The sequence below is a fragment of the Lampetra fluviatilis genome, chromosome 1 (assembly GCF_964198595.1).
Source record: "Lampetra fluviatilis chromosome 1, kcLamFluv1.1, whole genome shotgun sequence".
Classification (NCBI taxonomy): domain Eukaryota; kingdom Metazoa; phylum Chordata; class Hyperoartia; order Petromyzontiformes; family Petromyzontidae; genus Lampetra; species Lampetra fluviatilis.
This window is the reverse complement of record NC_136275.1, coordinates 13,733,955-13,760,201: the sequence shown is the minus strand read 5'-3', so window position 1 is coordinate 13,760,201 and position 26,247 is coordinate 13,733,955. Positions and strand designations below refer to the sequence as shown.

The 26,247-nt window shown below is 50.4% G+C and overlaps 1 protein-coding gene across 1 annotated transcript in view; it reads left to right on the top strand.

The window, feature by feature from the left end:
- Positions 1 to 26,247, top strand: part of LOC144936520 (voltage-gated delayed rectifier potassium channel KCNH8-like) — a 62,173-nt gene that overhangs the window by 12,058 nt on the left and 23,868 nt on the right. The window contains exon 4 of the mRNA XM_078863687.1: positions 20,488 to 20,731. Coding sequence (XP_078719813.1) covers positions 20,488 to 20,731 — 244 coding nt within the window. The remainder of the gene's footprint in view (positions 1 to 20,487; positions 20,732 to 26,247) is intronic.

The window sequence follows — 26,247 nt, the reverse complement described above, 5'->3', positions numbered from 1 at the left end:
TAAATCTTTTGTAGTAATCTTTTTATTACTTTAGTATAAATACATGTTAATTTTGATTCATATGTTGCTTTTTCTGACTTTATGTGAACGAAGAGATACAAATTCGCCCGTTTTCTGATTGAAAGTGTGTGAATTTCAAAATATCACTGTCCTGGTCACAGAAGCAATGTAGCCATTTTCTATACTTTTTAGGCAAAAGCAATTACGAAGTAACACTTACTCCCCAGGAACAAAAATTGTGTTACATCGTGTTTTCAAAGTCGCAACGAGCCTCTTCAATTCCACGTTTGAGTGACGCCACGGGTCAGCTGAAATTACTTGACGGGCCAGAGTTTGCCCGCGGGCTTTAGTTTGGACAGCTATGTGCTCTATGCATCTGCTGTTGGAACAAGCGCGTTTTACAAACCCCTATTATATATCATTATAAACAACCACCAGTTGTCACGCCTACCCTTTCCCTCGGGTATGTTGACTTTAAAAAATGTTAACGAAGCACCAGCTACGTGCAATTGAGTCGATTTTGAACACATGAAGGGTGCCAGGCATGATCATCCGTTCTGGGGATCGGTGGTGAAGATAGGTTAAGTAAAATTTACCTGTTTATTAGGTGGTGAGATCTCAAGGATGGAGTCTCATTTGCAAAAGCGACGTGGGTTACCAAAAATAAAAATAAAATAAAAAGTACAGCAATGCAGCAAACAGAAAAGAGCAAAAACAGCTGTTACATAAGTTAAAACTATTTGACAAACATAAATGCAGGTTTAAATAATAGATTTCCTGTAACAAAATTGTCTCGTGCAGATAGTTTTTAGACTAATCACAGTGCATGTAGCAGCAACTAAAATATAATTAAGTAGATCATGTGTGGTGGTGTATATACTCCAGTACTGTTTCCGAGCATCTATTAAGGTAATTATTGCGGCACTCGCAGAGACAAGGAATCACCGCGGAATGAGGCTTAACTCCAACAACAACAACCGCCATTCGCCACTAAGTGGCGGTGACGTCACCACAACGCTTGTGCCAGGCCATGTGCACCTTGAGGCCACGTGAAGTGTCGAACGCCCGCTGGCAGGAGGTCACGGGGCAGACCCAGGTGCCACGGGTCGACTGACTGAGATGACTGAGATGACTGGCTGATGCACCACCCGTGCCCCCTACTGTGCCAACTTGCTGTGCTTTAGCCACCCGGCGCTCCACTCGTTGTTGTGAGTGTCGCTCCTCCGCCCTCTGTTGTTTTTGGAGGGCGACTGTCTTCAACTGCCCAGTAGTATCCTTCACGAGCCTACTCCACAGAGGCCGATCTTGACACTGCTGGTACCAGTCATCGGCAAGTCCACTTAACCTACATTATGCATGCGCATTATGGGAGCATGTGTGTGTAGTGGATTCAACTGAGTCGCATACTTACTTCTTGGAGGCAACACATTTATTAATACCAACACATAATACAAAGGAGTTACTGCCCCTTTACCAGATCACTTATGGTGATGGACCACCAGGCTAACTACGCTAGTAACTGGGAGTAGCTACAACAGACAGGGCCCTTGCTTGGGTCCTCGTCCACGTGTTGGTGACTTCTTCTTGGCCGTTGAACGTAGATCGTAGATCTTCAGATGACGACAGCAACGCTGAACCACGGTCCCTGTGCGGACCCCGGTTTATATGCGGCTGGGTCGTGGCTGGCCCTGCCCTTGGCCACGACCACCTTCGAGAAACCTCTTGTCGACCCTTCCCGTAGGATCTCACCCTGACACGTGACCACCCCCAAGCCCCCACCTGGGGCCCTTGTGTAGATCTTACTGGTCACGTGCCTTCCAGGGCCAACCAGTGCCATGGCCTAGGGCAGGGGTCTGCAACCTTTAAGACATAAAGAGCCACTTGGACCCGTTTCCGAAGGAAAAAATAAACTGGGAGCCGCAAAACCATTGCAACATTTAAAACAAATATAACACTGCATATATTGTTTCTTACCTTATTGCTATATACAGGATCGTGCAGTCAGCTGCCAATCTGAATAAAAAAAGGACTTTTTCACTTAACAATGTAAAATATATTTTTGCAAATTAATAGCTAAATTACCTGGTTAATGGGATTTTTGCTCCTGAACCTCAGTGCACAGTGTCTGCACATCAGGGCTGTAAGACTTCACCTTCATTTTCACACAGGCTTGCAAGCTGTCATCTGTGAGGCGTGATCGATGTTTGTTTTTAATATAGTTCATGTTGGAGAAGACCTGCTCACATACATATGTGGAGCCGAAGATCGACAGGACTCCAAATGCATACTTTTTCATGTTTATATAAGTGTTGGGGGTGGCATTCCATGTTTCGAATACAAGTTTGTCCTGTTTGGGAAGGTTTTCAATATCACTCCATTTATGATTCTGAGCCAGAATGGCCTTCTGACGGGCAACATCCTCAAGAGTAGCGGTCAAGCATTTGAACTTGGACACCCATATATCTTTGTCGGCTATATCGGCCAGTTCCATCTCAAGATCAGGTTGACTTACACCTGCAAATGCAGTCATATTCAATAGGGATGGATCGATCGCCAGGGGAGTGACAGGGAAGGATAATGTCGTTTTTTCCTCTCTGAACTCACAGAATCGTTTCCCAAACGAACTTTGCATTGTGGTGATTGCAGACTTGAAATATTCCAAATTTATCGTATCATGACTTTGTTTGAACTCTCTCAAAGAGGGAAAGTGAGACAGTGTACCTCTCTGTAAATCTTTGACAAACACTGTCAACTTGCGCTCGAATGCCAAAACCTCCTCCAGCATGTGCAGGGCTGTGCCTCCTTTCCCCTGAAGGGTTGTATTTAGCGTGTTTAGATGTGCTGTCATGTCTACCATAAAATGTAATTTTTCCAGCCACTCTGGCTGTTCCAGCTCAGCAAAGGTGAGCTCTTTGCTGCCCAGGAAGGTTTTTACTTCTTCCAAACATGTGACAAAGCAACGGCAACGTTATTGCCTGTCACCGGGCGGGCAGTGTGGAGCGGAGCGGCGACCTGTCAGCAGCGGCAACGCCAGAGCAGGTGTCACAGTGCGCCTCCTCCCCTCGCTAGCATCCGCCCCGGAGCCGCGGTCAAGGTTCAAAAGAGCCGCATGCGGCTCCGGAGCCGCAGGTTGCCGACCCCTGGCCTAGGGTAACCTCATCCCATGGCTGACACTCTCACACTCCCTCCTGTAGGAGTCGGCACTGCACGCCACGCGTGGTGCCACTGCGCTATCCCAGCGCTTACCGAGCCCCCTCTAGGGCTGGTACTACACCCACCTACGAGGTGTCCGTGATGACAATGCATCGCACGCCATGCCTCGCTCGAGCCGGCATTACACAGTGACATTCACGATGTCGCTTCATAAGTGATGTCCGCGATGTGAGTATATTGCATGCCGTGCCCCTCTAGGGCCGGCACCACACAGTGACATCCTCGATGTCACTACATGTGCATTAAAATAGCCGTACCAAGGGTAATCTCTATTGAAGTTTGGTGCCCTTTATAGGCATGAAATCTGCAATTATCAAGACGCCCATTCATCGAGCTAAGAAAGCGTCAGATGATGACAGTCTGAGAAGTGAAATTCAACATGTTAAAGGAGCACTGCAAATTAACGGTTACAATGATGCACAAATCAACAGGGCATTGAATGCCGAAACCAAATCAAATAACACGAGCGTTGAAACTGCCAAAGTAATTAAAACGATCAAAATACCGTACATAGCTGGAGTAACTGATAAACTAGCCAGATGTTTGGAAAAACAAAACATCCGAGTCAGATTTGAAACAGTACATAAAATACAGAAATCTATATCTGGTACAAAATATGTATTACCGAAGCTATCAACAGAAGGTGTGTACACGATGAACTGCACATGCGGCAAATGTTATGTTGGGCAAACAGGACGAATGATCAGCACGAGACTAAAAGAACATCAGTGATATATGAAATTCTCCCAAATACAACTATCAGCAGTAGCAGAACACACGTGCCAACAAGGACACTCAAGTGATTTTGATAATGTTGAAGTTATGTGTAAAACTAGCTACTACTGGCCAAGACTAATTAGATAATCTATAAAAAAAATTGAAAGAAAATTTTTTTTTAACCGTTCAGATAGCTACCGCCTTAGTGCTGCGTGAAAGCAAATCATGAAATAATACATTGCTTAAGTGCATGCCTATGAAGGGTACGGCTATTTTAATGCATATGTAGTGGTGGTGTTGACGTGCGCCGACAGTGATGGATCACGGGGCGGCACGGGGTGCGGGGTTGGGCACGCGTTGGGGGCGTGGTGTGGACGCGCGCGCCGGGAGTGAGAGATCACGGGGCGGCGCGGCGTGAGTGGTGAGGCGCGCTGACACTGTGGGAAAACAGGATCGTAGCCAGCGCCCGGTGATTGGTCAAATGGGATGAGTGCTCTCAGCGACGTCCGCAGGGAGTGTATAAAGGGTGACGCGCGAGAGCACTCGAGGTTGTTGTTAACGAGTTGAAGATCGAAGACGGAGGGAAGAGGTAGTGCCCTGAGACCCCTAGTCCCGCTGTCCTTGTTGGGACCGGGGCCCTGTGTGGCTCGGAGGCGAGACTGTGGGACCCGTGGTCCGACGCCCATGTGGGTCGGGACTGTGGGACCCAGGGTCGAGAGGAACACCCCGGCTGGGTGTGTTCCGAGAGGCTACGGGGCGTAAGAGCCCGTGTTCGAGTAGCTCAGTGGGTGTTAGTCACCCGAGTAGCTAAGTGGGTGTTGGTCACCCGAGTAGCTCAGTGGGTGTTAGTCGCCCGAGTAGCTAAGTGGGTGTTGGTCACCCGAGTAGCTCAGTGGGTGTTAGTCACCCGAGTAGCTAAGTGGGTGTTGGTCACCCGGGCAGCTCAGTGGGTGTTAGTCACCCGAATAGCTGAGTGGGTGTTGGTCACCCGAGTAACTAAGTGGGTGTTAGTCACCCGAGTAACCAAGTGGGTGTTAGTCACCCGAGTAACCAAGTGGGTGTTAGTCACCCGAGATACTACAGTGGGTGTTAGTCACCTGTGAACGAAGTTGGTGAAATAAAGAGTGTGCTACCCGTGAAGTCGTCTCCCGCCGAGTTACTACATTACACATACAATGGACAGGAAGGACAAGATCATGCATAATGTACGTTGACTCAATAACCCCCCCCCCCCCCCCCACTTTGCGCAAGAGCGCAGAAGTGTGGTCACCACATCTACGCCTCTATATAACTAGCATCTTTGCCCGTCCTAGGACGGAAGGTGTAATATTTACGAAATAAATTATCAGAGTATAATTGTATCTTGTGTAAATGTATTAGCAGTGAATCTTGCACTTAAGTATGTCATCAAACACCTAACTGCATTTCACTGTAGCACTTATTAATGGCAGTCAATCTGGCACAAAAATAAGTCATAAAACACTTAATTGCAGTTCACTGTAGTACTGTATTAATGGCAGTGATTCTTGCACAAAACTGCGTCATAAAACACCTCACTTCATGTCACTGTAGCACTGTATTTAACTGACCTTCAATTTGTTCAAATTCACGGCTCTGATACTTTATTCTCTTCTGCTTTCGGTCGCCGTGTTTGACATAAATTGGAAATCGATACAATATCTGGAAAATCACCGAGAAATGTCTCCATAAAGAAGGGGTAATTTGCATTATAAAATGTCCTTTGCGCCTAAGCAAATTCAATTACTTTTAGGTGCAGTGCTCTGAGACTTACTTATGGTGTGCTGTAGCTCGCCGGAGTAACAAACAATTTGAATAGGAGGCAATGGTGGAAAAACAGCAGATACATTTTTCTTTTAGCATAATTGGCAAGCGTAAAGTTGGCCTTGCTTTAGTTTGACGTGGCGAAGAAAGAAATGAAGGCAGAAAATGCGGCGTGGAATTAATTATCTGGTTAGCTCCTTGCGAAATGACGTCAGTCGTTAACGATTATTAATTAGCTGAATGTAATGGGGGGGGGGATATTGGTAAAAAATGTCATAAAATACCGTAGTGCATGTAACTGTAGCACTGTATTAATGTGAGTTAATGTAGCGCAAAAGGAAGGCATAAAACACCTGACAGCATTAGACTGCAGCACTCCAGTGATGGCAGTGATTTTTGTACGCAACAATGTGATAAAACAGCTGACGCAATGCCACTGTGCCACTATTAAAGGGACACTCAAAGACTTTAGGTGCAGTGCTTTGAGAAGGAGTTGCAAACAATTGTAATTGGAGTCAATGGCCGCAAAGCAGCTGAAAAATGTTGATTTTAGCATAAATGTTTCTTTCAGCCAAATTTGAAAGTATAAAGTTGACCTATCTCTTGCTAGACGTGGCGAAGAATGAAACGAAGCCAGGAAATGCAGTGCGATGTGACGTTGCATTAATGTCATGGTTAACTCTCTATAAAGATGGGTGAATTGGCGTTACAAAAGCAGCAATAGTCGCTCGAACTTCCTCAGCTTGAGTAATGAAATGCAGCGAAACATGAATATTTATGAGGGAAGGGGCCGCATGTGGAGTGGCGTGATGCGCGAGAGGCACACACGGACGTTTTTGGCACGTTACTAAAGGCGATGCGAAGATTACTTTATAATGGTGGCAAAGTGCAAGCAATTGTGCCTAACCAAATGTAAGTTTCCTCTCCACCTTTCTGCTCGTGGAGTGACGTCATCCGTTAACGATTATCAATGATGCAGGGGGTAGCCAATTTGGAGTGACGTCAGCCGTTCATGATTATTTATGAGGAGGGGTGGGAGGTGACGGCACCTGCTAATGAATGGTGTGCGGTTTCACTGGGGGCCGGAAGAGGAGGCTGATTTTTGCTCCCTTCGTGACGCCTTGGTGCAGGCTCCCCCCTTGTGTTACCCCGATTTCACGCAACCGTTTTTGCTCGACACGGATGCCAGTAACACGGGTATCGGGGGAGTGCTCTCACAGGTGGTCGGGGGGGTTGAACGGGTGGTCGCCTACGGTAGCAGGGTTCTGTCCCCTGCGGAACAACGCTACTGTGTGACACGTCGTGAATTGCTGGCGATTGTGTTTTTTATACAGCAATTCAGGCCGTATCTTTACGGCCGTCATTTTACGGTTCGTACGGACCATGCGGCTCTCCAGTACGCTATGCGGGTGGCGCAGCCATCCGGTCAATTGTCCCGATGGTTGGAGGTCCTTCAGGACTACCAATTCACGACGATTTACCGCAAGGGATTGCGCCACTCGAACGCGGATGCCTTGTCGCGGTTGCCGCCGCGCACGGAATGCGCATGTCTGCTGGGATCGGCGCGGTGTAAACCCCCTGTCGCCGTCCCCGCGGAAGTTGTGCTCACCGCCACTGATACTACGGGGGTCGACGCTCCCACGGGGAGGGACTCGCTGTTAGCGTTGCCTCTCATCGTGTGGGGCCGTCTCCAAATGGCCGACAGCTCCCTACTCACGCTACGTCGGAAGGTTGACGCTCCCGAGGGGGGGGAAGCGCGGGTCGGTTCCTGGGTGTGCAGACAGGGCCTCTTGATGAAGTGGGACAACATGTCCCGGCGTCACGCGCTCGTTGTGCCATTTGCTATGCGGGGTAGGGTCGTTCTGGCTGCTCATGAACGACTCATGCATCTGGGTTTTCACAAAACGCTCGCCCTAATCCAGCGAGACTATTATTGGCCGGGGATGGGCAACGACGTGGCGAACATTCTTAAGGGATGTGTAAGGTGCGCCCAAAGGAAGCCGCCACCAGTAGCGGCTAATCCACCGCTGCAATCCATTCAGGTTTCGCGCACAAACGAATTGGTTGCGTTAGACATCTTGGGGCCCTTTCCCGCTACACCTAGGGGAAATAAGTTCCTACTGGTTGGCGTAGAGTACTTCACCCGCTGGCCCATGGCATGGCCACTCGCCAACCAGTCGGCTGCGGCAGTGGCGGACGCCTTTGTCCAAGGTTATGTTTTGGACAAGGGCGCCCCTGAACGCTTGCTGACGGACCAAGGGAAGAATTTTTCGAGCGTTTTGTTGCGCGAGGTGTGCGACCTGTTGGGTACAAAGAAAGTGCGTACCTCCCCGTACCACCCGCAGACTGACGGAATGGTTGAACGTCTGAACAGGACGATTACGTCTATGCTGTGCCAACAGGTCTGCGACGATCAGGTTGATTGGGACTTACAGGTACCGGGGGTGCTCGCGGCCTATCGAATGGCCCCTCATGCGGCGACGGGGTTTTCCCCATTTTTTCTTATGTATGGGCGGGAGGCCGATCCGGCCATGGACGTCCAACTGGGGATTTCCCAGCCACGTGCAAAATCTAAATTGGCAGACCACATCAAGTTTAATATCGCCAAATTGGCTGAAGCGCGAGAGGCTGCGAGATTGAATTCGCAGTCTCGGCAGATCGTGAACGAGAGATTGCATGGACGGAGGGTGCATACGCACGATTGGAAACCAGGCGATAAGGCCTGGCTGCATTATCCACATGCACCGTTGGCTACGTCCCCCAAATTGTTGAGACCATGGAGGGGACCGGTGGAAATTGTGCGAGTTGCACGACCCCAGAGTATACAGATTAAATGGGAAAAACGCCGTTGGTACGTGCACCCCTCCCGACTGAAACCCTACGCGGCACCGTGTGACCCCGTTTTGTGCCGTAACGACCGAGCGTGTGATGTGACCGTCGACTCGGGGAGGGATGTGTCGCAGGCTGATCCTCACGTGTCTCCACCTGACCCACCCCCAGGTGTCTCGGGCCTGACGGCGGTTGACCGTCGGGAACCGGAACCCCGCGGCACGCGCGGATCCCCGATGCCTGGCCCGTGCCTTCCTGAACTGCCGGCACCACCGGACGGTCAACCGCGTCTGGTGCCGTAAGACGGACCGGCAAGGCGGACTCGGGCTAGGACACAACACTTTTCATGAGAAAAAAAAAATAAAATTTTTAAACCCGGGCTCACCGCCGTGTTCCCCCTCTGCCGGGGTAATGTCCCGTTCAAGGGACGCTCGGGAAGAATGGGACGCTGCACGAGTCAGAAGAAAGAAAAAAAATATTTTTTTTGGCATACACATTTATTGTTGTCACTCGCCGGATTGTACATATTGTTCTGTTGTTGTGGTGGCATTGCTGATTTTTGCGGATGGCGGTGTTCGTGTTGTGTTATGTTGTTATGTTGTTGTTGTGTTACGGGGCACACATGGGGGGGTAGGGGGTGTTGTATATTTTTATAGCAGCCGGGTCGGCTGCGAGCTATGTGGTAGGGGGTGATGTAGTGGTGGTGTTGACGTGCGCCGACAGTGATGGATCACGGGGCGGCACGGGGTGCGGGGTTGGGCACGCGTTGTGGGCGTGGTGTGGACGCGCGCGCCGGGAGTGAGAGATCACGGGGCGGCGCGGCGTGAGTGGTGAGGCGCGCTGACACTGTGTGGCTCGGAGGCGAGACTGTGGGGCCCGTGGTCCGACGCCCATGTGGGTCGGGACTGGGGGACCCAGAGTCGAGAGGGACACCCCGGCTGGGTGTGTTCCGAGAGGCTACGGGGCGTAAGAGCCCGTGTTGGTGTAGCCAGGAGAACCGTGTGGGGTAGGCTGGTGGTAGCCACCCGTGTAGCTAAGTGGGTGTTAGTCACCCGAGTAGCTAAGTGGGTGTTAGTCACCCGAGTAGCTAAGTGGGTGTTAGTCACCCGAGTAACTAAGTGGGTGTTGGTCACCCGAGTAGCTGAGTGGGTGTTAGTCACCCGAGTAACTAAGTGGGTGTTAGTCGCCTGAGTAACCAAGTGGGTGTTAGTCACCCGAGTAACCAAGTGGGTGTTAGTCACCCGAGTAACTACAGTGGGTGTTAGTCACCTGTGTAACGAAGTTGGTGAATAAAAGAGTGTGCTACCCGTGAAGTCGTCTCCCGCCGAGTTACTACATTACACATGCAAGTGTAGTAACGCTTATGACTCGTTCACACCGGAGTTGGAGGCACACTTGTTTATTCAACACCACACGTTGTGACATACACACTGAGGGGGTATCGGCCCCCTCACCCGTCTATCTGAGGACACACCTCTAGGCTAACCCTAGCCTGCCTCTGAGTCCTCCTCTAATGGGCTAGGGGAGGCTATCTTGGCCCGACACTGGTCAGTCGGGCCCGGTACCCAGAGTCCAGACCAGCACTGGCTCTGGCTCTGGTACCACGCCACTGGCTCGAGCCTGCGCGGTCCTGATAAGGACGGCGTGCCAGGGGGAGACCAGGGCTCTATCTAGGACGTCTTCCGTCTCCTCTTCTTAGCTAACACAACACTCTCGAGCCCCTCGATACATTCCCCTTTTATACCCAACCCCTCCCTGAGGGGTGGGGCCCCGGGGGATCATAATGACCGAATCGACCCCCCAGGGTGTCTGGCGCGGACGTCGCAGAGGGCACCTGCTCGTGCACACATGTAGCCCCGCCTACTGTGTTTGTTTACCATAGGCTGCCATGCATAACGGGCTCTCTCTCTAACACCCCTACATCACTCCCCCCCGCATAGCATGCAGCCGTCCCGGCTGCCAACATACAAACATTTGACAATAAAGGTGCCTTCACCCCCTGACCGCGCGTGTGCCTCACTATTTTTGAACAATAACAGGAACCAGAACAAGAACGCAACAGCAAGATGAGAAAACAACCCGTCGCACCCCCCCCGAATAAATACGAATTCCGTAAAAAAAAACAGCCTATATACAATCAGCAGGGAACCCACCACGCACACACAACACACGGTGAAGCCAACATATGTACATCCGAGGAGTGGGGAACACACCACCCACACAACATCCAATGAACACAACAGCTATGTACACATTTTCCGGCCTCACAACAGTTTGCGCATTTTAGCGCGCGTCCTTGCAGCGGGCCCCTCACACGGGGTAACCGCGTGTGGCGGACCATCAGGTGGCAATTGTCCGTCTTGGGGTGAGCATTCATCCGACTCCGCGTGACCCTCGGTATCCGCAGGAGGGGTGATTGGGCGTGAGCCCGTCACTCCTGATGCACCTGAAGGTGGCACAGCCGGCAAGGCATTAGGTGAGAGCGACGGAGACGGACCCAGCGAGTCGGCCGACCCCCCACATGCTTGGCCACGCGCGTGTGAAGTGTGATTGTGTACCGCAGAGAAGGGTTTTAACCTAGAGGGGTGCACGAACCATCGCCGCTTCCCCCACTTGATGCGCACGCACTGCGGTCGTAACACCTCCACCACTTCCACAGGGCCCCGCCACGGCCGCACCAGTTTAGAGGAGGTTGCCAGTGGCACCTGGGGGCAGTGCAGCCATGCCTTGTCCCCCGGCTTCCACTGCAGCATGTGCGCTCGACTCAATCTGAGGCGCTCATTCGCCTTCTGACGGAGGTCAGAGTTTTGCATTGCAGCATCCCGTGCCTCGGTCAATTTGTCCAGATTAAATTTAACGTGGTCAGCCAGATTAGTTTTTCCCTGCGGCACGGGGATCTGCAACTGGGCACGAACAGGCGGGTCTGGTTCTCGGCCGTACATGAGGTAAAAGGGAGAAAACCCCGTAGCTGCATGGGGTGCCATCCGGTACGCCGCCAAGACCCCCTGAATTTGTAGGTCCCAATCCGTTTGCGAGTCCGAAACTTGTTGTGATAACATGGACGTGATGGTGCGATGCAACCGTTCGACCATCCCGTCAGTTTGTGGGTGATATGGGGAGGTCCGAATTTTCTTTGTGCCCAGGAGATCACAGACTTGTCTGAGTAGTTTACCGGAAAAATTTCTGCCCTGGTCGGTCAGCAGCCTCTCCGGAGCACCTTTGTCCAGGACATAACCCTGAACAAAGGCCTCCACGATGGCTGCTGCCGACTGGTTGGCCAGAGGCCAGGCCATAGGCCAGCGTGTAAAATACTCGACACCAGTCAACAAATATCTATTCCCCCTGGGGGTGGCGGGGAATGGTCCCAAAATGTCCAGAGCGACCAGCTCGTTTATCCTGGACACTTTGATCGATTGCAAGGGCGGGTTAGACTCCCGTGCCGGCGGTTTGCGTTGTGCACATCGAGGGCATGATCCCAACAAATCCCCAACATCCCTCGTCATGCCAGGCCAATAAAAATCAAGTTGCAGCAAGGCGAGAGTCTTTTGGGTCCCCAGGTGTAGGAGGCGCTCATGAGCGGCCCATACCACCCTGCCCCGCAACCCAGTAGGGACCACCAGCCGATGTCGACGCGACTTCCCGTCCCAATGCATCAGCAGGCCTTGGCACATTTCCCATGCGTCGGAACCACCTCTTTTTCCCCCCGCCGCACCGCCAACGCGACGTCGCCACCCGAGGAGGGACACATCCTCCATCTGGAGGCGCCCCCAGTCAATGACGGGCAACCCCAACAGGGAATCTTTGCCCTGTTGTTCGATCGAATTAGTAACTACTGTATCGTCGTCGTTGGCGGCCGCCAAGACAGGAACCGATGTGTCCCCTGGAGGTCTGCAACGTCCAGACCCCAGGAGGCATGCACACTCGGAGGTGGTTGGCAAGCGCGACAGAGCGTCCGCGTTGGTGTGGCGAACGCCCTTACGGTATGTGGTTTGGAAATCGTAATCCTGGAGGACCTCCAACCATCGGGACAATTGTCCCGATGGCTGTTGAACCCTCAGGGCGTACTGCAGTGCCGCATGATCTGTGCGGACGGTGAAATGCCGACCGTACAGATATGGGCGATACTGTTGGATGAAATGGACAATTGCCAACAGTTCCCTACGGGTGACACAATATCGTTGCTCCGCTGGAGACAACACCCGACTGCCGTACGCAACCACACGTTCCACGCCGTCAACCACCTGGGAGAGCACGCCCCCAATACCCGTGTTGCTCGCATCGGTGTCGAGCAAGAATGGTTTTGAAAAATCAGGGTAAATCAGGGGAGGAGCGTTTACCAAAGCGTCCCGAAGGGAGCAAAAAGCAGCTTCCTCCTCCTGACCCCAGCAGAACCGAACCCCTTTTGATGTTAAAGCGTGTAGGGGTTTTGCTATAGTCGCAAAATTAGCGACGAAGCGTCTATAATACGACGCAAACCCAATAAAACTCCTAACCTCTCCCACTGAGGTGGGAGTCGGCCAGGAGCTTACACACTGCGTTTTGGCGGGATCGGTAGAAATACCTGAGCGTCCCACGATGTGCCCCAAATAACGCACCGACTCGCGTAACAAATGGCATTTTTGGGGCTTAAATTTCAAATTAGCAGCCCGCATCTTTAGGAAAACCGCCCGCAACCTCTGGAGATGTTCATCAAAAGTTTTGCCAAAGACAATAACGTCATCCAAATAAATCAGGCACGACTCCCATTGCAATCCAGCCAAAACTAATTCCATCAACCGCTGGAAAGTTGCCGGCGCTGAGTGTAAGCCCATCGGCAACCGGTTGAATTGAAACAGGCCGTGCGGAGTACGGAAAGCAGTTTTAGGCTTTGAATCATCGTCCAGAGGAAGCTGCCAGAATCCCGAAAGTAAGTCCAATGTGGAGAAGAATCGCGCTCCCGCCAAGGCGTCAAGCGATTCGTCCATCCGTGGGAGCGGGTATGCGTCGGCAACCGTAATTTTGTTAAGGCGCCGAAAGTCAACGCAAAACCGCAACGAACCGTCCTGCTTCTTAACCAGGACGATCGGCGCTCCCCAAGGGCTGTTGGAGGGAGAAATGATGTCGGCGGCTAGCATGTCATCAACAGCCGATTTGACATGGTCCTTTTCGGCGGGACTCAACCGAAAAGGATTCTGGCGTATTGGCGCGCTGTCACCCGTATCAATATGGTGACGCAGCAGATTAGTGCAGCCCAAATCGTATTTATCCCGACTGAAAACGTCGGAAAATTCCCTTAGTAGTGTCTTAAGACGTTGACGCTCTAAATTTGACAGGTCCGTCGATCCCGCACAAAGCGCCTCGAGCCACCCTTCATCGCTGTCCGAATGTGGTCGCGGTGCAGGGACAGCGCCGACATGACTCGCGACGGGTTCCTCACAGGGCACCGGCGTTGCGTGAGCAAGCACGGTCCCCTGTGGGACCACCACCGTCTGCGAGCCCACATTGAGGACCGCGATGAAGGGTTCTCCTTCCCCTCTCACTATGGTCTGGGCCGGGAGTAAATCAGGTCCACTGACCCCGGCCCTAGACGGTCCCAACAGAACCCCTTGAGCCCCAATGCCCTTAGCGAAGGGCCGCCGAAGTTTCAAGGGAATCAACATTTGCGCCCCCGGAGGAACGCGCACCGTTCTATCTACGAACGCCGGCACCGTCGCGAACGCCGTCCGGCTCGTAGCGGGGGATGGCAGAAACGCCATGCGTCGGCCCGATGGGAGCTCAATGCATCCCTGGTCGATTAATATCCTAATCGGCATTTTGGCCAGGAAGTCCGTCCCCAGCAGGCACGGAACCGCCAGCGAGGAGGAAACAAAAATCGGCCCAGACAATTTAATATCCCCGACACAAATTTGGGCACGAATTTGTCCGATGATGCCAAGTGAACCCCCGTTAGCAGCAAAGAATGGCACGTTAACAGGCATCAAAGGACGGCTTTGGGCAGGGAGAATGTTATAAATCAACTCCGAAATAATGGTCGCCGATGCTCCTGTATCGACCAGGATGCGCACCTCGACCCCATCGATGTGGCCCACAACGGCCGACGACCCTGACGACGCGGCTACAACCCGATGGGCCAACACGGACCACTGGCTGGGTTCAATCTGAGTACCCAGAGCGGTGCGTGTTGGTGCCATGGTACGCGATATTGGCCCCCCCTTCGCTGCGGTGTTTGAGTGTGTGACGGGCGTGTGCGTGGGCCAAGCATGAGGGGTGCCGCGACTCGCCGGATTATGATGGTGGAGCTTGTGACGAGGGCCAGCGTCCCGTTGAGGTGTCGTCCTGCGCTGCCCAGGAGAGCGGCACCCCGAGGCGACGTGGCCCCGGATGCCGCAGTTGTAACAGCGTGGAAGCGCTGGTGACGACGATGGATGTTGTAGACGGCTTGAACCGGCCCGGTCCTCCCGTACTCCCGCTCCATGCTGCCGTTGATGGTCGATGGCGCAAACCTCTTCCGCCGGGAGGGTGGCTGCAGCGACGGCACGCCCGCTCGCCGCCTTGCTGGCCTTCCGTCGTTGAGAGGACAGGTTTGCGTGGAGAAGACGGGCCGCTTGGAGGGAGCACATCTCTGCATCGTCCTGTGCGACAATGACGATGTCTAAGTCGTCCGCCAGCAAAAGTATCTTCTCTGTCACCATGGCGTCGACACCCTCGTCATCCATTCGTGGAAAGGCCTCCTTCGCCAGTGCCAGGAGGCTTGTGCGGTACGCCAGGGGCGACTCCTTCGTCCCTCGCTGGCGATCGTAAAAGAGTTGGCGACAGTCCGATGGTGGACCATATACCGCCGACAGCACCTGCATCGCCTTCTGCAGCGTGGAGCGCCTCTCCTTCGAAGCCGATGTTAGAGTGGCGAGGGCGTCGCTGTCGAGGAGTGCTGGCAGTGCTCGGAGAGCCTCGGCGTCTGTCCACTGTGCCATCTCCTGGTGAGCGAGGAAGCGCCGCTGGAAGCCGCCCCAGTCGCCATCCTCGCCCACAAATTCCTTGAGTGGAGGTAGCCGCTGATGTAAGGCAGCGGCTGCAGAGGAAGAACGCACTCCCTCGTCCGCCTCACTCAAGTCAGCGTCGGCACGAACCAGCGATGGCATCGCCGGTCGCACCCGTGGTGACGTTCCGCCCGTTGGTGGTGACGCGGCAGGTACTGTACTCCCGCCGTTGGACGCGATGCTTAGAGCGGCCACGCCCTCAACAGCAGCTGCGGCGATGGCGGGAGTTTCAAAATGTTGCTCCGTGGAAATGGCGGGAAGGCGCTGTGATCGTCGGCTGCCGTTGCCCTGTGGCGGTCCCGCAGCCCCCAGCTGCGTGATGGTGTCGAGCATGGCGGCTGCGGCGTACAGCAGCTCGGTCAGCTTCGCGTGCGCCTCCCTCAGCCCCTCCATCGACGGCTCCCCTTCCTCCAGCTGCTGTGGCGTGGATGCGCCCAGCCCCGGCTGGTCGATGGCATCTTCAGCCGTCTCGGGCCCTCCGACTGCAGTGGTGTCTTCTGCCTCTGGTACCCCGTCGTCCGGCGTGTATCCATGTTCGTACTTTGTTTCACTTCTGACGCCAGATGTAGTAACGCTTATGACTCGTTCACACCGGAGTTGGAGGCACACTTGTTTATTCAACACCACACGTTGTGACATACACACTGAGGGGGTATCGGCCCCCTCACCCGTCTATCTGAGGACACACCTCTAGGCTAACCCTAGCCTGCCTCTGAGTCCTCCTCTAATGGGCTAGGGGAGGCTATCTTGGCCCGACACTGGTCAGTCGGGCCCGGTACCCAGAGTCCAGACCAGCACTGGCTCTGGCTCTGGTACCACGCCACTGGCTCGAGCCTGCGCGGTCCTGATAAGGACGGCGTGCCAGGGGGAGACCAGGGCTCTATCTAGGACGTCTTCCGTCTCCTCTTCTTAGCTAACACAACACTCTCGAGCCCCTCGATACATTCCCCTTTTATACCCAACCCCTCCCTGAGGGGTGGGGCCCCGGGGGATCATAATGACCGAATCGACCCCCCAGGGTGTCTGGCGCGGACGTCGCAGAGGGCACCTGCTCGTGCACACATGTAGCCCCGCCTACTGTGTTTGTTTACCATAGGCTGCCATGCATAACGGGCTCTCTCTCTAACACCCCTACACAAGTATCTCCGCTTGCATGGCTTCTCGGCTGTTGTGATGTCCCAACCACAAACACTTTATAATCCCCGGTGGAAATATGTGTATGCAATGATGCTGAATTGAAATTGTTGATAGTATGCGTGTTAAAGTGACAGTAATTTCCTGCTCAAATGAGCATTGAATTGGTGCTAATCTTCTGTTTACATCCCTGAGCCAGTGGTAGAAATTTCCAAATCCTATGGCAGAGGTGCATTTATCCATAAGACAAGTATTGACCTCCTCACAAAGTGGTACTCATTGTATCGAACCAACATAGATGATAGGCTCAGTCAACCCCCAATCAGGATTTGACCTTACGACCTTTCGTTAACGAGCCGCTCGCTCGACCGCTTAGGCACCCTTGTATGGTACACGTGTAGGTTGCAAGAACCGTTCAACTCGCAATTTCTGTGCACTTTCATGTTAACACATGACTGATGCTAACAGTTATTGTAATAATAAGTTAAACCCTTTTGTTATTCCACTGCTGGATGAAGGCCTACCAACACAGTGTCAAGTACGGGTTGGTGAAGGCGTGGCTCAGCACCAGTTTAAATATCAGTCGCTACTGTTGGTCGTGGCCAGTAATCGAACTTAAGGCATCGGATGCATCACACAAAAAACTACTCTGCCACTACTCCACTCATTTTTTATGTAATACTGAATGTTGTATTATTATTGATATAAATGAAACAAAAGTAAATAAAACATGTAAGTCAGAATAAGCCAAAGCACTTAGCCAAATGGAAGACTTTTAAACATCTCCAAGAAACGCTCCCTTATTATAGAGGGCACGTAGAAGGGTGTTATGACCCAATCACTCAGAATACTTCCGATCTAATCAGATCTCCGAAGCTAAGCTGAAAGGAGCCTAGTTAGTGCATGTATGGGTGATCACCATGCATAACTGGTTTCTATGGGCTGCGGGCCTACATTGTGGGCAGTGCAACAAAATCCATTGTATTGCACTTCTACGCTCGTACATCCATACATATGTAATGACATAGTGACATCTACTGGTTGGAAAAGGGAAGCACGGGTACAGGCACCACTATAAACATCATCCAATCCCAAAGGGAGCGGTATCTGGGCCAAAGGTAAAGGGCGGGGCTGGCTGAGATACTCCGGGAACTGGCTAGAAGGTTCCACGAGAGGGCGTGGCCGGAGGCGGAACCTAGCCGTGCCTGCGGAAATATAAGCGGAGGCAGGAGGAGGACTCGTGGTCGGTGTGCGGAGCCTTGGGTCCAGGCTACGTCGCTGCTCGCCGTCATCTCTCTTCGTCGTTCGGCCATGTAGCAGATCTCCTGCGAAGTCCCACCACCCTCGCCGGCACGCCATCAACCAGTAGCGAGGCTGGGAGTGGGCGGACAGAACCACGCTGTGGGATCGACCACATGTAGCCTGTAGTGATGTTAATATCTACTGTACGTGTGTACTCGGAGAAGGAAGAGGATAAGGTTGGCCTGTGGTGTGCCCGAATGTGAATAAAGAAGAGGGTACCCTCTACACGACGTGTCGCGGAAGTCGCTCATTACATGTAGATTCTACTCTATGGGAACCTCATTTGCCAGTAAAAATATGATAATTGGTTCTTTACCCTTCTATCTGGCAACAAAACTGACACCTTTTTACAAGGAGTCATGTTTGCATAGACCGCAATACCTGCAGTCATAATACAAACAAAAGGACAGTGCACATTATCAGAGTTATGTTCTTTTGTTTGTATTATGACTGCAGGTATTGCGGTCTATGCAAACATGACTCCTTGTAAAAAGGTGTCAGTTTTGTTGCCAGATAGAAGGGTAAAGAACCAATTATTACATGTAGATTATTCACAAATCCACACTGACCCAGCATGTCGAAATACGGTCAAATAGCACCCGCGACCTGCATGGCCTGGGAAGGCCCTCATCCAGCAGTGGATTTCCAAAAAGGGCAGTACGTGTATACGTGTGTACACATGCAGATGCTCACCAAATGGTTAATTCGAACCCGCTGCATGGCTGTGTGTGTTGCATGCTCGCCTATCTTAATCTGCCTGCATTTCCCTTTCCTGCCCTCCCCCACCTATATTGCCCCTTCAATGCTCCCAATCCTTCATTCGCTCCCTCCCTGCTGCCCTCGCTTCCCCCCGCAACCCTGTCCCCCAACCCCCAAGCATCTTGCACGGCATTGGCATGATGCTCCCAGAAAGAGGCTGCAGGGCAAGGCCAGAGGGCCCGCACGTGCTGGGCCGCCTGTTCACAGCCCTTCGTAAGTACTAACCATGGATGTGCTAAACCCCCCTGACCACTGGCTGCCATGTCGCCACCCCCCACCACTGCGCCAGCTTTCTGCGAATGCTTTCCACGAATGCTATAAATACTCTTAGCTAACACTTGTCCGTTGAATACATTCCGTTCGCTAGGCGCGTAATTGCGCTCATGAAACACCCGTCGAGTCGTGCACGTGAAAATACCTTTCATTCAATAACGATTCGTGAGAAAATTAAAGGTTTAAAAAATGTGCTAATGTTAGACACACCTAAACTAACGTAATAACCTCGGTTCAATGGAATCAACAACTCTTACAAATAGAAGCAAACGCAAATGAGAAACAATACTCGCACGGCACGCATGGATGGTGCAGGCATTGAATGGTGTGGGTGTGAGAATAGGACATTTTACTCTTTTTGAAAAAGTCAATATGGGGAGGGATATGCCTGTTTGTTTATGCTAAGACAGCAGCAGACTAATAAATATACAATTGAGAGAGAAAAAAAAAGACGCAAAATAATTAATTATTTAGGTGAATCATTGAAATCTTGACACTGCTACTGTGTCCACCACGTGTGATCACGATCTTCATCCCCATTGTCACTTTGCGTTTTGCCTCCTCTTGTTTTGTATCCCACACTTTTCTCATTGTCCCTGTTAATGTATTATTGGCGTCAGCCATCAGGGAGGGAAAATGAGGACCATTTCTATAAATATGAAATGCATAAAAACGAGGACAAATAGTTAACGACAAGTTGGCTGCGTTTGCACCAAATGTACGAACATGTTTGCAGGATCTGTATAATTCATGTTTGTCAGTAAATGCGGGGACTATATTTTACGGTACATTTAAAAAGCTACAGCGTAGACCATTTTAGGGAAGTTTGAAGCATGCTTCACGTAACAATAACTGGCATCTAAGGCAGAGTTTAATATTTTAAGACTGCCACCACCCCCTTGAGATGTACACAGTAACGATGCCTTTTTAATGCAGTGTCATGGCTAAATGAAACTGCCCAGGGTGCAGGCACATCCTAGGACTTTTACGTAACCCAGTGGATCGGTCAGATGGCATTGTGGCTGTTAGGAGGCGCGTAACAGCACGTCAACCCACTGATTCATAAAAATAATCCTACGCTCACGACGCATACATCGAATGCTGTATGTGGAAATGATATATTCATGTGTAATTTAGGCAAACGAACAAGCAGTAGAAATGAGACCAATAACACACATCGCACAACACAAACAAGTCCAAAATAAATTTTAAAAATCCATCATTGTAACAAAATCACAACTCCATGTGTAAAAAAAAAGAATCGAATCAGCTGGGCGGTTGGATGGAGTGAATCGCTGTACGACTGGGCAACTGTGCTCTGGCTGCCGAACCTCAGCTCTCGCCTCTGCCAAAAAACAAGCACGGCGCAGGGACAGGTGCCGCACTCAATTTTGCCCGCACCTAAAGACTTTGCCGTCGACATTGTCCGATCGCCGACGGCCCCCGCGCTCTCCTTTCCCAGAACGTGTTTGGTGAGAAGGCAGCGCTGCCCGAGTACAAGGTGGCGGCGGCGCAGCGCTCGCGCTTCATCCTGCTGCACTACGGCACATTCAAGGCCGGCTGGGACTGGCTCATCCTTCTTGCCACCTTCTACGTGGCCGTCACGGTGCCCTACAACGTTTGCTTTGCCGGCTTGGACGAGCAGCCCGCCACGTCGCGCAGCACCACACTCAGCGACATCGCTGGCGAGATCCTCTTCATCATCGGTCAGTGACCCAAGAGATGTCCCGAACTGAGACGGGCAACATAAATCCAAATGATGTCGCGCAGGGGATATATAGTGGATTGTGCAGATATCATCACACACATGAGACACCTAACCTGAAAGGTGATGCCAGTCGATGATATTCATATCAAGGGAACTGTTGGTCTACCTATATGGTTTTTGTTATTCACGAATGTGTTGAATTTTGTATGGGGATTTCAGTGGTAATCGAGTTGTGGAGTGCTTCCATACACTCCAGCTCAAATACTCGAAAAGGATCAATTCAAACATTGTAAGCCAGTAAAAATGCTGCCATGACATTTTTTTTGCGGATGTCACTGTGTGGTGCCGGACCTAGACAGACACGGCGTGCAATGTTCTCACATTACGGACATCACGTATGTAGCGACATCGTGAATGTCACTGTGTAATGCCGGCTTTCGCGAGGCATGGCGTGCGATGCATTGTCATTGCGGAGACCCCGTAGGTGGGTGTAGTACCAGCCCTAGAGGGGGCTCGGTGAGTGCTGGGATAGGGCAGTGGCACCACGCGTGGCGTGCAGTGCCGACTCCTACAGGAGGGAGTGTGAGAGTGTCAGCCATGGGATGAGGTTACCCCTGGCCATGACACTCTGGTTGACCCTGGAAGGCACGTGACAAGTAAGATCTAATTCTAGATTTGAAGTTTTCGTGACTGCAAGGGTCCATACTCTTTGTTTTTTTGGTAAAGTCACGTAGGTAAAAAAGAAAATAAATAAGTTAAATCACGACGTTTCGGAGGCAACAGAAGCTTCCATCTTCAGGTGGAACCGTCACAGCAAAATTACTGTACAAGATCCAGGTCCGATTCAATACAGTACACAAAATCCGTGATCTGATCCCATCCATAAAGTATGTTATTCCTGACTTACAATTGAGTTGTACCTGCGGTGACTGCTATATCGGGGAGACAAAACGACATATTTCTGACCGAATTCGCGAGCACAAATCAGATTTGAAACACGGTAGAACGAATTCTTCGGCCGTAGCTGATCATTGTTTCAACACAGCGGGTTCTCATGATATTATTTTCTCCGATACCAAAGTACTCTGCAAACCTCCCGGATACTACCAAAGATTTTTCCATGAAGCCATCCAGATATACAAACATAGACACAACTTCAACCGAGAGGATGGTTTTAAATTAAGCAATCATTGGAAAGATGTCATCAACCAAGTAAAACTTTAGCTGCCTTATAATTGTACAGCCATTTCAATTTCTTCCAGTTGTTTTCTATTCCCAGCTTGATTAGCCCCTTTTTTAACCAAGTTAAACCAAGTTAAACTTTAGCAGCCTTACGGTTTACTGTAGTATATTGCAAGGCAACCAGTTTGTCAGCTTAAATACTGCCTACGTTTTACAACCGTGTTCATGTGTGTAATTTTTTCAACCACGGCACGCTTCTCTCCGCCCATCCGCTCATCCGTCCTCCTAATCCCCTGCAGCATAACAAAAGGCGGCTTAACTTAGCCCCCCCCCACGACCCATCCTGGCTCCCCCCCCCTTAACCTGTATATAAGTAAGATCTACACAAGGGCCCCAGGTGGGGGCTAGGGGGTGGTCATGTGTCAGGGTGAGATCCTACGGGAAGGGTCGAAAAAAGACAAGAGGTTTCTCGAAGGTGGTCGTGGCCAAGGGCGGGGCCAGCCACAACCCGGGAGCATATAAACCGGGGTCCATATAGGAACCGGGGTTCAGCGTTGTTGTCGTCATCTGAAGATCTACGATCTACATCCTACGTCGAAGAAGAAGTCACCAACAGGGTCCTGTCCGTTGTAGCTACTCCCAGTAATGAACGTAGTTAGCCTGGTGGTCCACCACCATAGGTTATCTGGTAAAGGGGCAGTGACCCCTTTGTGTTAATGTGTTGGTGTTATCTTCTTGGTTCTTTCGGTAAAGTCACGTAGAAGGGAAATAATACAATAATAAAAATTAAACATAATAAAATACAATTCTCATGACATTTCGACCACAACGCAAGCAGCCGTCCTCAGGTGTTGGTGTTATTAAATGTGTTGCCTCCAAGAAGTATGTCTACGACTCAGTTGAATCCACTACACTAGCACCACGGCTGACAGAAAGGCCTTCAACCAGTGGAAGCTCTAGACAGCTCCTCTAGAGAGTATTTGTCCTACTCTTCCACACTGGCCAACCATTTATGTCGAGCTCGATGAACCCTCAATTTACACCACTACACTCGACCTGCCAACAGACCAACGGTGTGGTACACCCTTTTATACTCCAAGGTGAACAGAGGCAGTGGATTTAAAAAATCTTGCCCGTTGTTTCAATTGCCACGCCAGGAGAACGATATGGCAACCCTGTGGAGTGCAAGTCTGTTGTGCTTAACCATTACACCACGGGCTGCATTTCCACAGTATAATATAATGGGAAAAGATATATAAACAATTATATTTGAAAAAGAACACTGGAACATAATAACCTGATCTTACGAATGTGACCTAAGTTGTGAGCAACACCTTTATGTTAATTCTAGATTTGAAGCTTTCAAAACGCTATACCACAGAGCCCATGGCATTTCTGACCAACACCACCTGACCGGTGAATTAAGACATGTACATCGGGCCCTCAGGATGAACGGATACTCTGACCGTACTATCTGCCAAGCTGTCTCTCCCACCACACAGAAACAGCCACATGAAACTCCGACCAAAACTATCACGTTACCATACATAGCTGGCGTGACCAAAAAGATCTCCAAAATTCTAAACAAACATAAGATCCAAGTCCGATTCAGTACAGTGCATAAAATCCGTGATCTGATTCCATCTGTGAAGGATGTCGTTCCTGACTTACAGTATCCTGGAGTCTACAAATTGAGTTGCATTTGTGGTGATTGCTACATTGGAGAAACGAAACGTCATGTTTCTGATCGTGTCCGCGAGCACAAGTCAGATCTGAAACACGGCAGAACTGATTCTTCGGCCGTTGCCGATCATTGCTACAACTCGGTGGGCTCTCATGAAATTGTCTTTTCCGAGACCAAGGTTCTCTGCAAACCTCCCGGCTACCATCAAAGGTTTGTACAGGAAGCCATACAAATATACAAACACAGACATAATTTCAACCGTGATGATGGGTACAAACTTAGTAATCATTGGAAAGATGTTATCAACCACGCAAAAAAGACTTAATTACACTTTTTTGGACCATCTTATCTGACAGGCACTATTTTACTTTACTTTACCGAGTGTTAACATCCCCAGTGTTTAACAGTACTCTCTTCATTGGTATAAACATGGGCATTTGCGTTCTTTTTCTATCATGTGTTTCAGGCCTCCCTCCCCCCTCTCTGTCCAATGCGTTGGCGTGTGCAGCAGAAACCGCGTCCAACCCGTCGTCCATCCTTTTGGCCCCGCCCCCCTCCCCCTCCCGATGCGTTGTACGTGGCACTCCGTGCCGTCTTTGAGCACCGCCCCCCTCCCTCCCGATACGTTCCATTCATTGGCTACCACATTCTGATGAGCTCCCCCCTTCCTCCCCCCCTCAACTTGCTTTTAAGGGATTACATCTTGAATCTTTGCCTCACTTGATGCAGCTAATCCGGCTGTGACGGTCCCACCTGATGACGGAGACTTGTGTTGCCTCCGAAACGTCGTGATTTTTTATTTTATTTTTATTAATTTTGATGTTTTACCTACGTGACTTTACCGAAAAAACCTAAGAATATGAACCTTTATGTTAGGCAGCGTTGGCTCTTAACGTACATCTTTCTCCCCCATGAGAGAGCTTCAACAAGAATGTTCCCAAGAAAGTTGTGACGCACACTCCGGTACTGGGCTTCCACAACCCGAGGCTACACACGAGGACACTTGTCCTCAGGCAGGCTTATGTGGACGTGACAGTAACGGAATGAACCACTGCACATGGATGTTGCATGAAAAAACATGGGCAGGACATGAGCATTCGAAGGGGCTCTCTTATGTAGCACATATAAATAGTATTACAACTTAATAAACGTACAGCTCTTCGACTTGTTTTCGGATCATACCGCCTATTCACCACAACGTTTTGCACCATGTGCTGAGGGCTTCTAATTTCGGTTCCTCAAGAAGCCCCCAGCACGCCGAGCAAAACGTCGGACATCCCATCGAACAACACGCGAGTATGAGCCGAAAAAACAGTATTTCTGCACAGCACAACCGTGAAAACCTTTAAGCGTAGTGTTGGTCGCAATTTGCGTTCTACAGCACACCTTGAGATCTATGCCGACACACAAAGAGGTTGCTTTTTCACTTACTATACGTCTCCCCACCTGTGTGTATTGAAGGAATATATTTATTGATAACCTAGAAAATGGCTACCCCCCCCCCGCACCAAAATCATAGTTTTATTTCGCCGAGGTCAAAAGTAAGTTTTTTTATACCGTAGAAGGTCCCTTGTTTCTTCTAATCAGAATGATCCCTCGCCCAACTGTACGATGAAAACAAATCACGTTAGTGCTGTGACTGACAAACTCACTCGCAGAAAGAAGAGTGAAGTTATTCTCATGCTAGAAAAATATCACGGGCATGTTGGCATTGCTTTGCTGTGGGAGTTCATTTCTCCAAGACTTGCTGACATCGCGACATGGTCTGTTTGACGATCCGGTATTGGTCTTTATATTGATCATCACACAAAAAAACCTTCATCGCTATTTTAAAAGCCGCAGTCAGCTGCAAAACGTAGGCATAATCAACAAATTGTTAATGGTCACTGTGGTCGATGTAATTATGTTTTTTTGTAAGTGCCTTACCAAGTAATGGGATTATTTGCGCATAAAATGCTGATATGGCCTGAGGGTAGGACACAATGAGCTGAGCTGGACATCGTGTAATTTTCTGCGAACAAAATGCCACCTTTGACTTCATGCCGGCTCTTGCACTGCGGCATTAATAGGTGCGTTTATTACGCAGTGTTTTTTCCAGAGTTTTCCTGAGAGAGTTGTTTCGAGGCGGCAGGCTTCCTGATTAGAAAATGCTTCGGTGGAGAACAGAAAAGCTCTTGTCGAAACCAGCATTCAGTGTGCGCACTTGCAGTGACAATCTGAAACATAGGCACTGCTCATCTGAATTTATTAACCCACAATTTGAGGCTCGCACACATCAACGCAGATTGCCTGTGGATTATGTTTAATTGTAATCTTTAATTGGCTCTGCAACGTCTATGATACATTAACCGGTAATAATAGACCTCCGTTCGTCTCTCCGCATACAACAGCAAGTGTTTTAGTGCGCCGGGTGAATGTTAAATTGTAATTCTGTTTTATGATTGTTTGAATTTAGGTTTTTAATTTTAAAAAAAGTAATTAATACTGGGGTAGAGTCGGTACTGCTCGGATATCCATGACCCTTTGAATGAACATAAAAACCAAAAAAATGTATTTAACTCTTCAGTCACACCAAAAGTATCCAAATAGTTATATCTGGGTGTCATTCACAGCGACGCATTGAGCGTTGCTTCGGAAGATGTTGACCA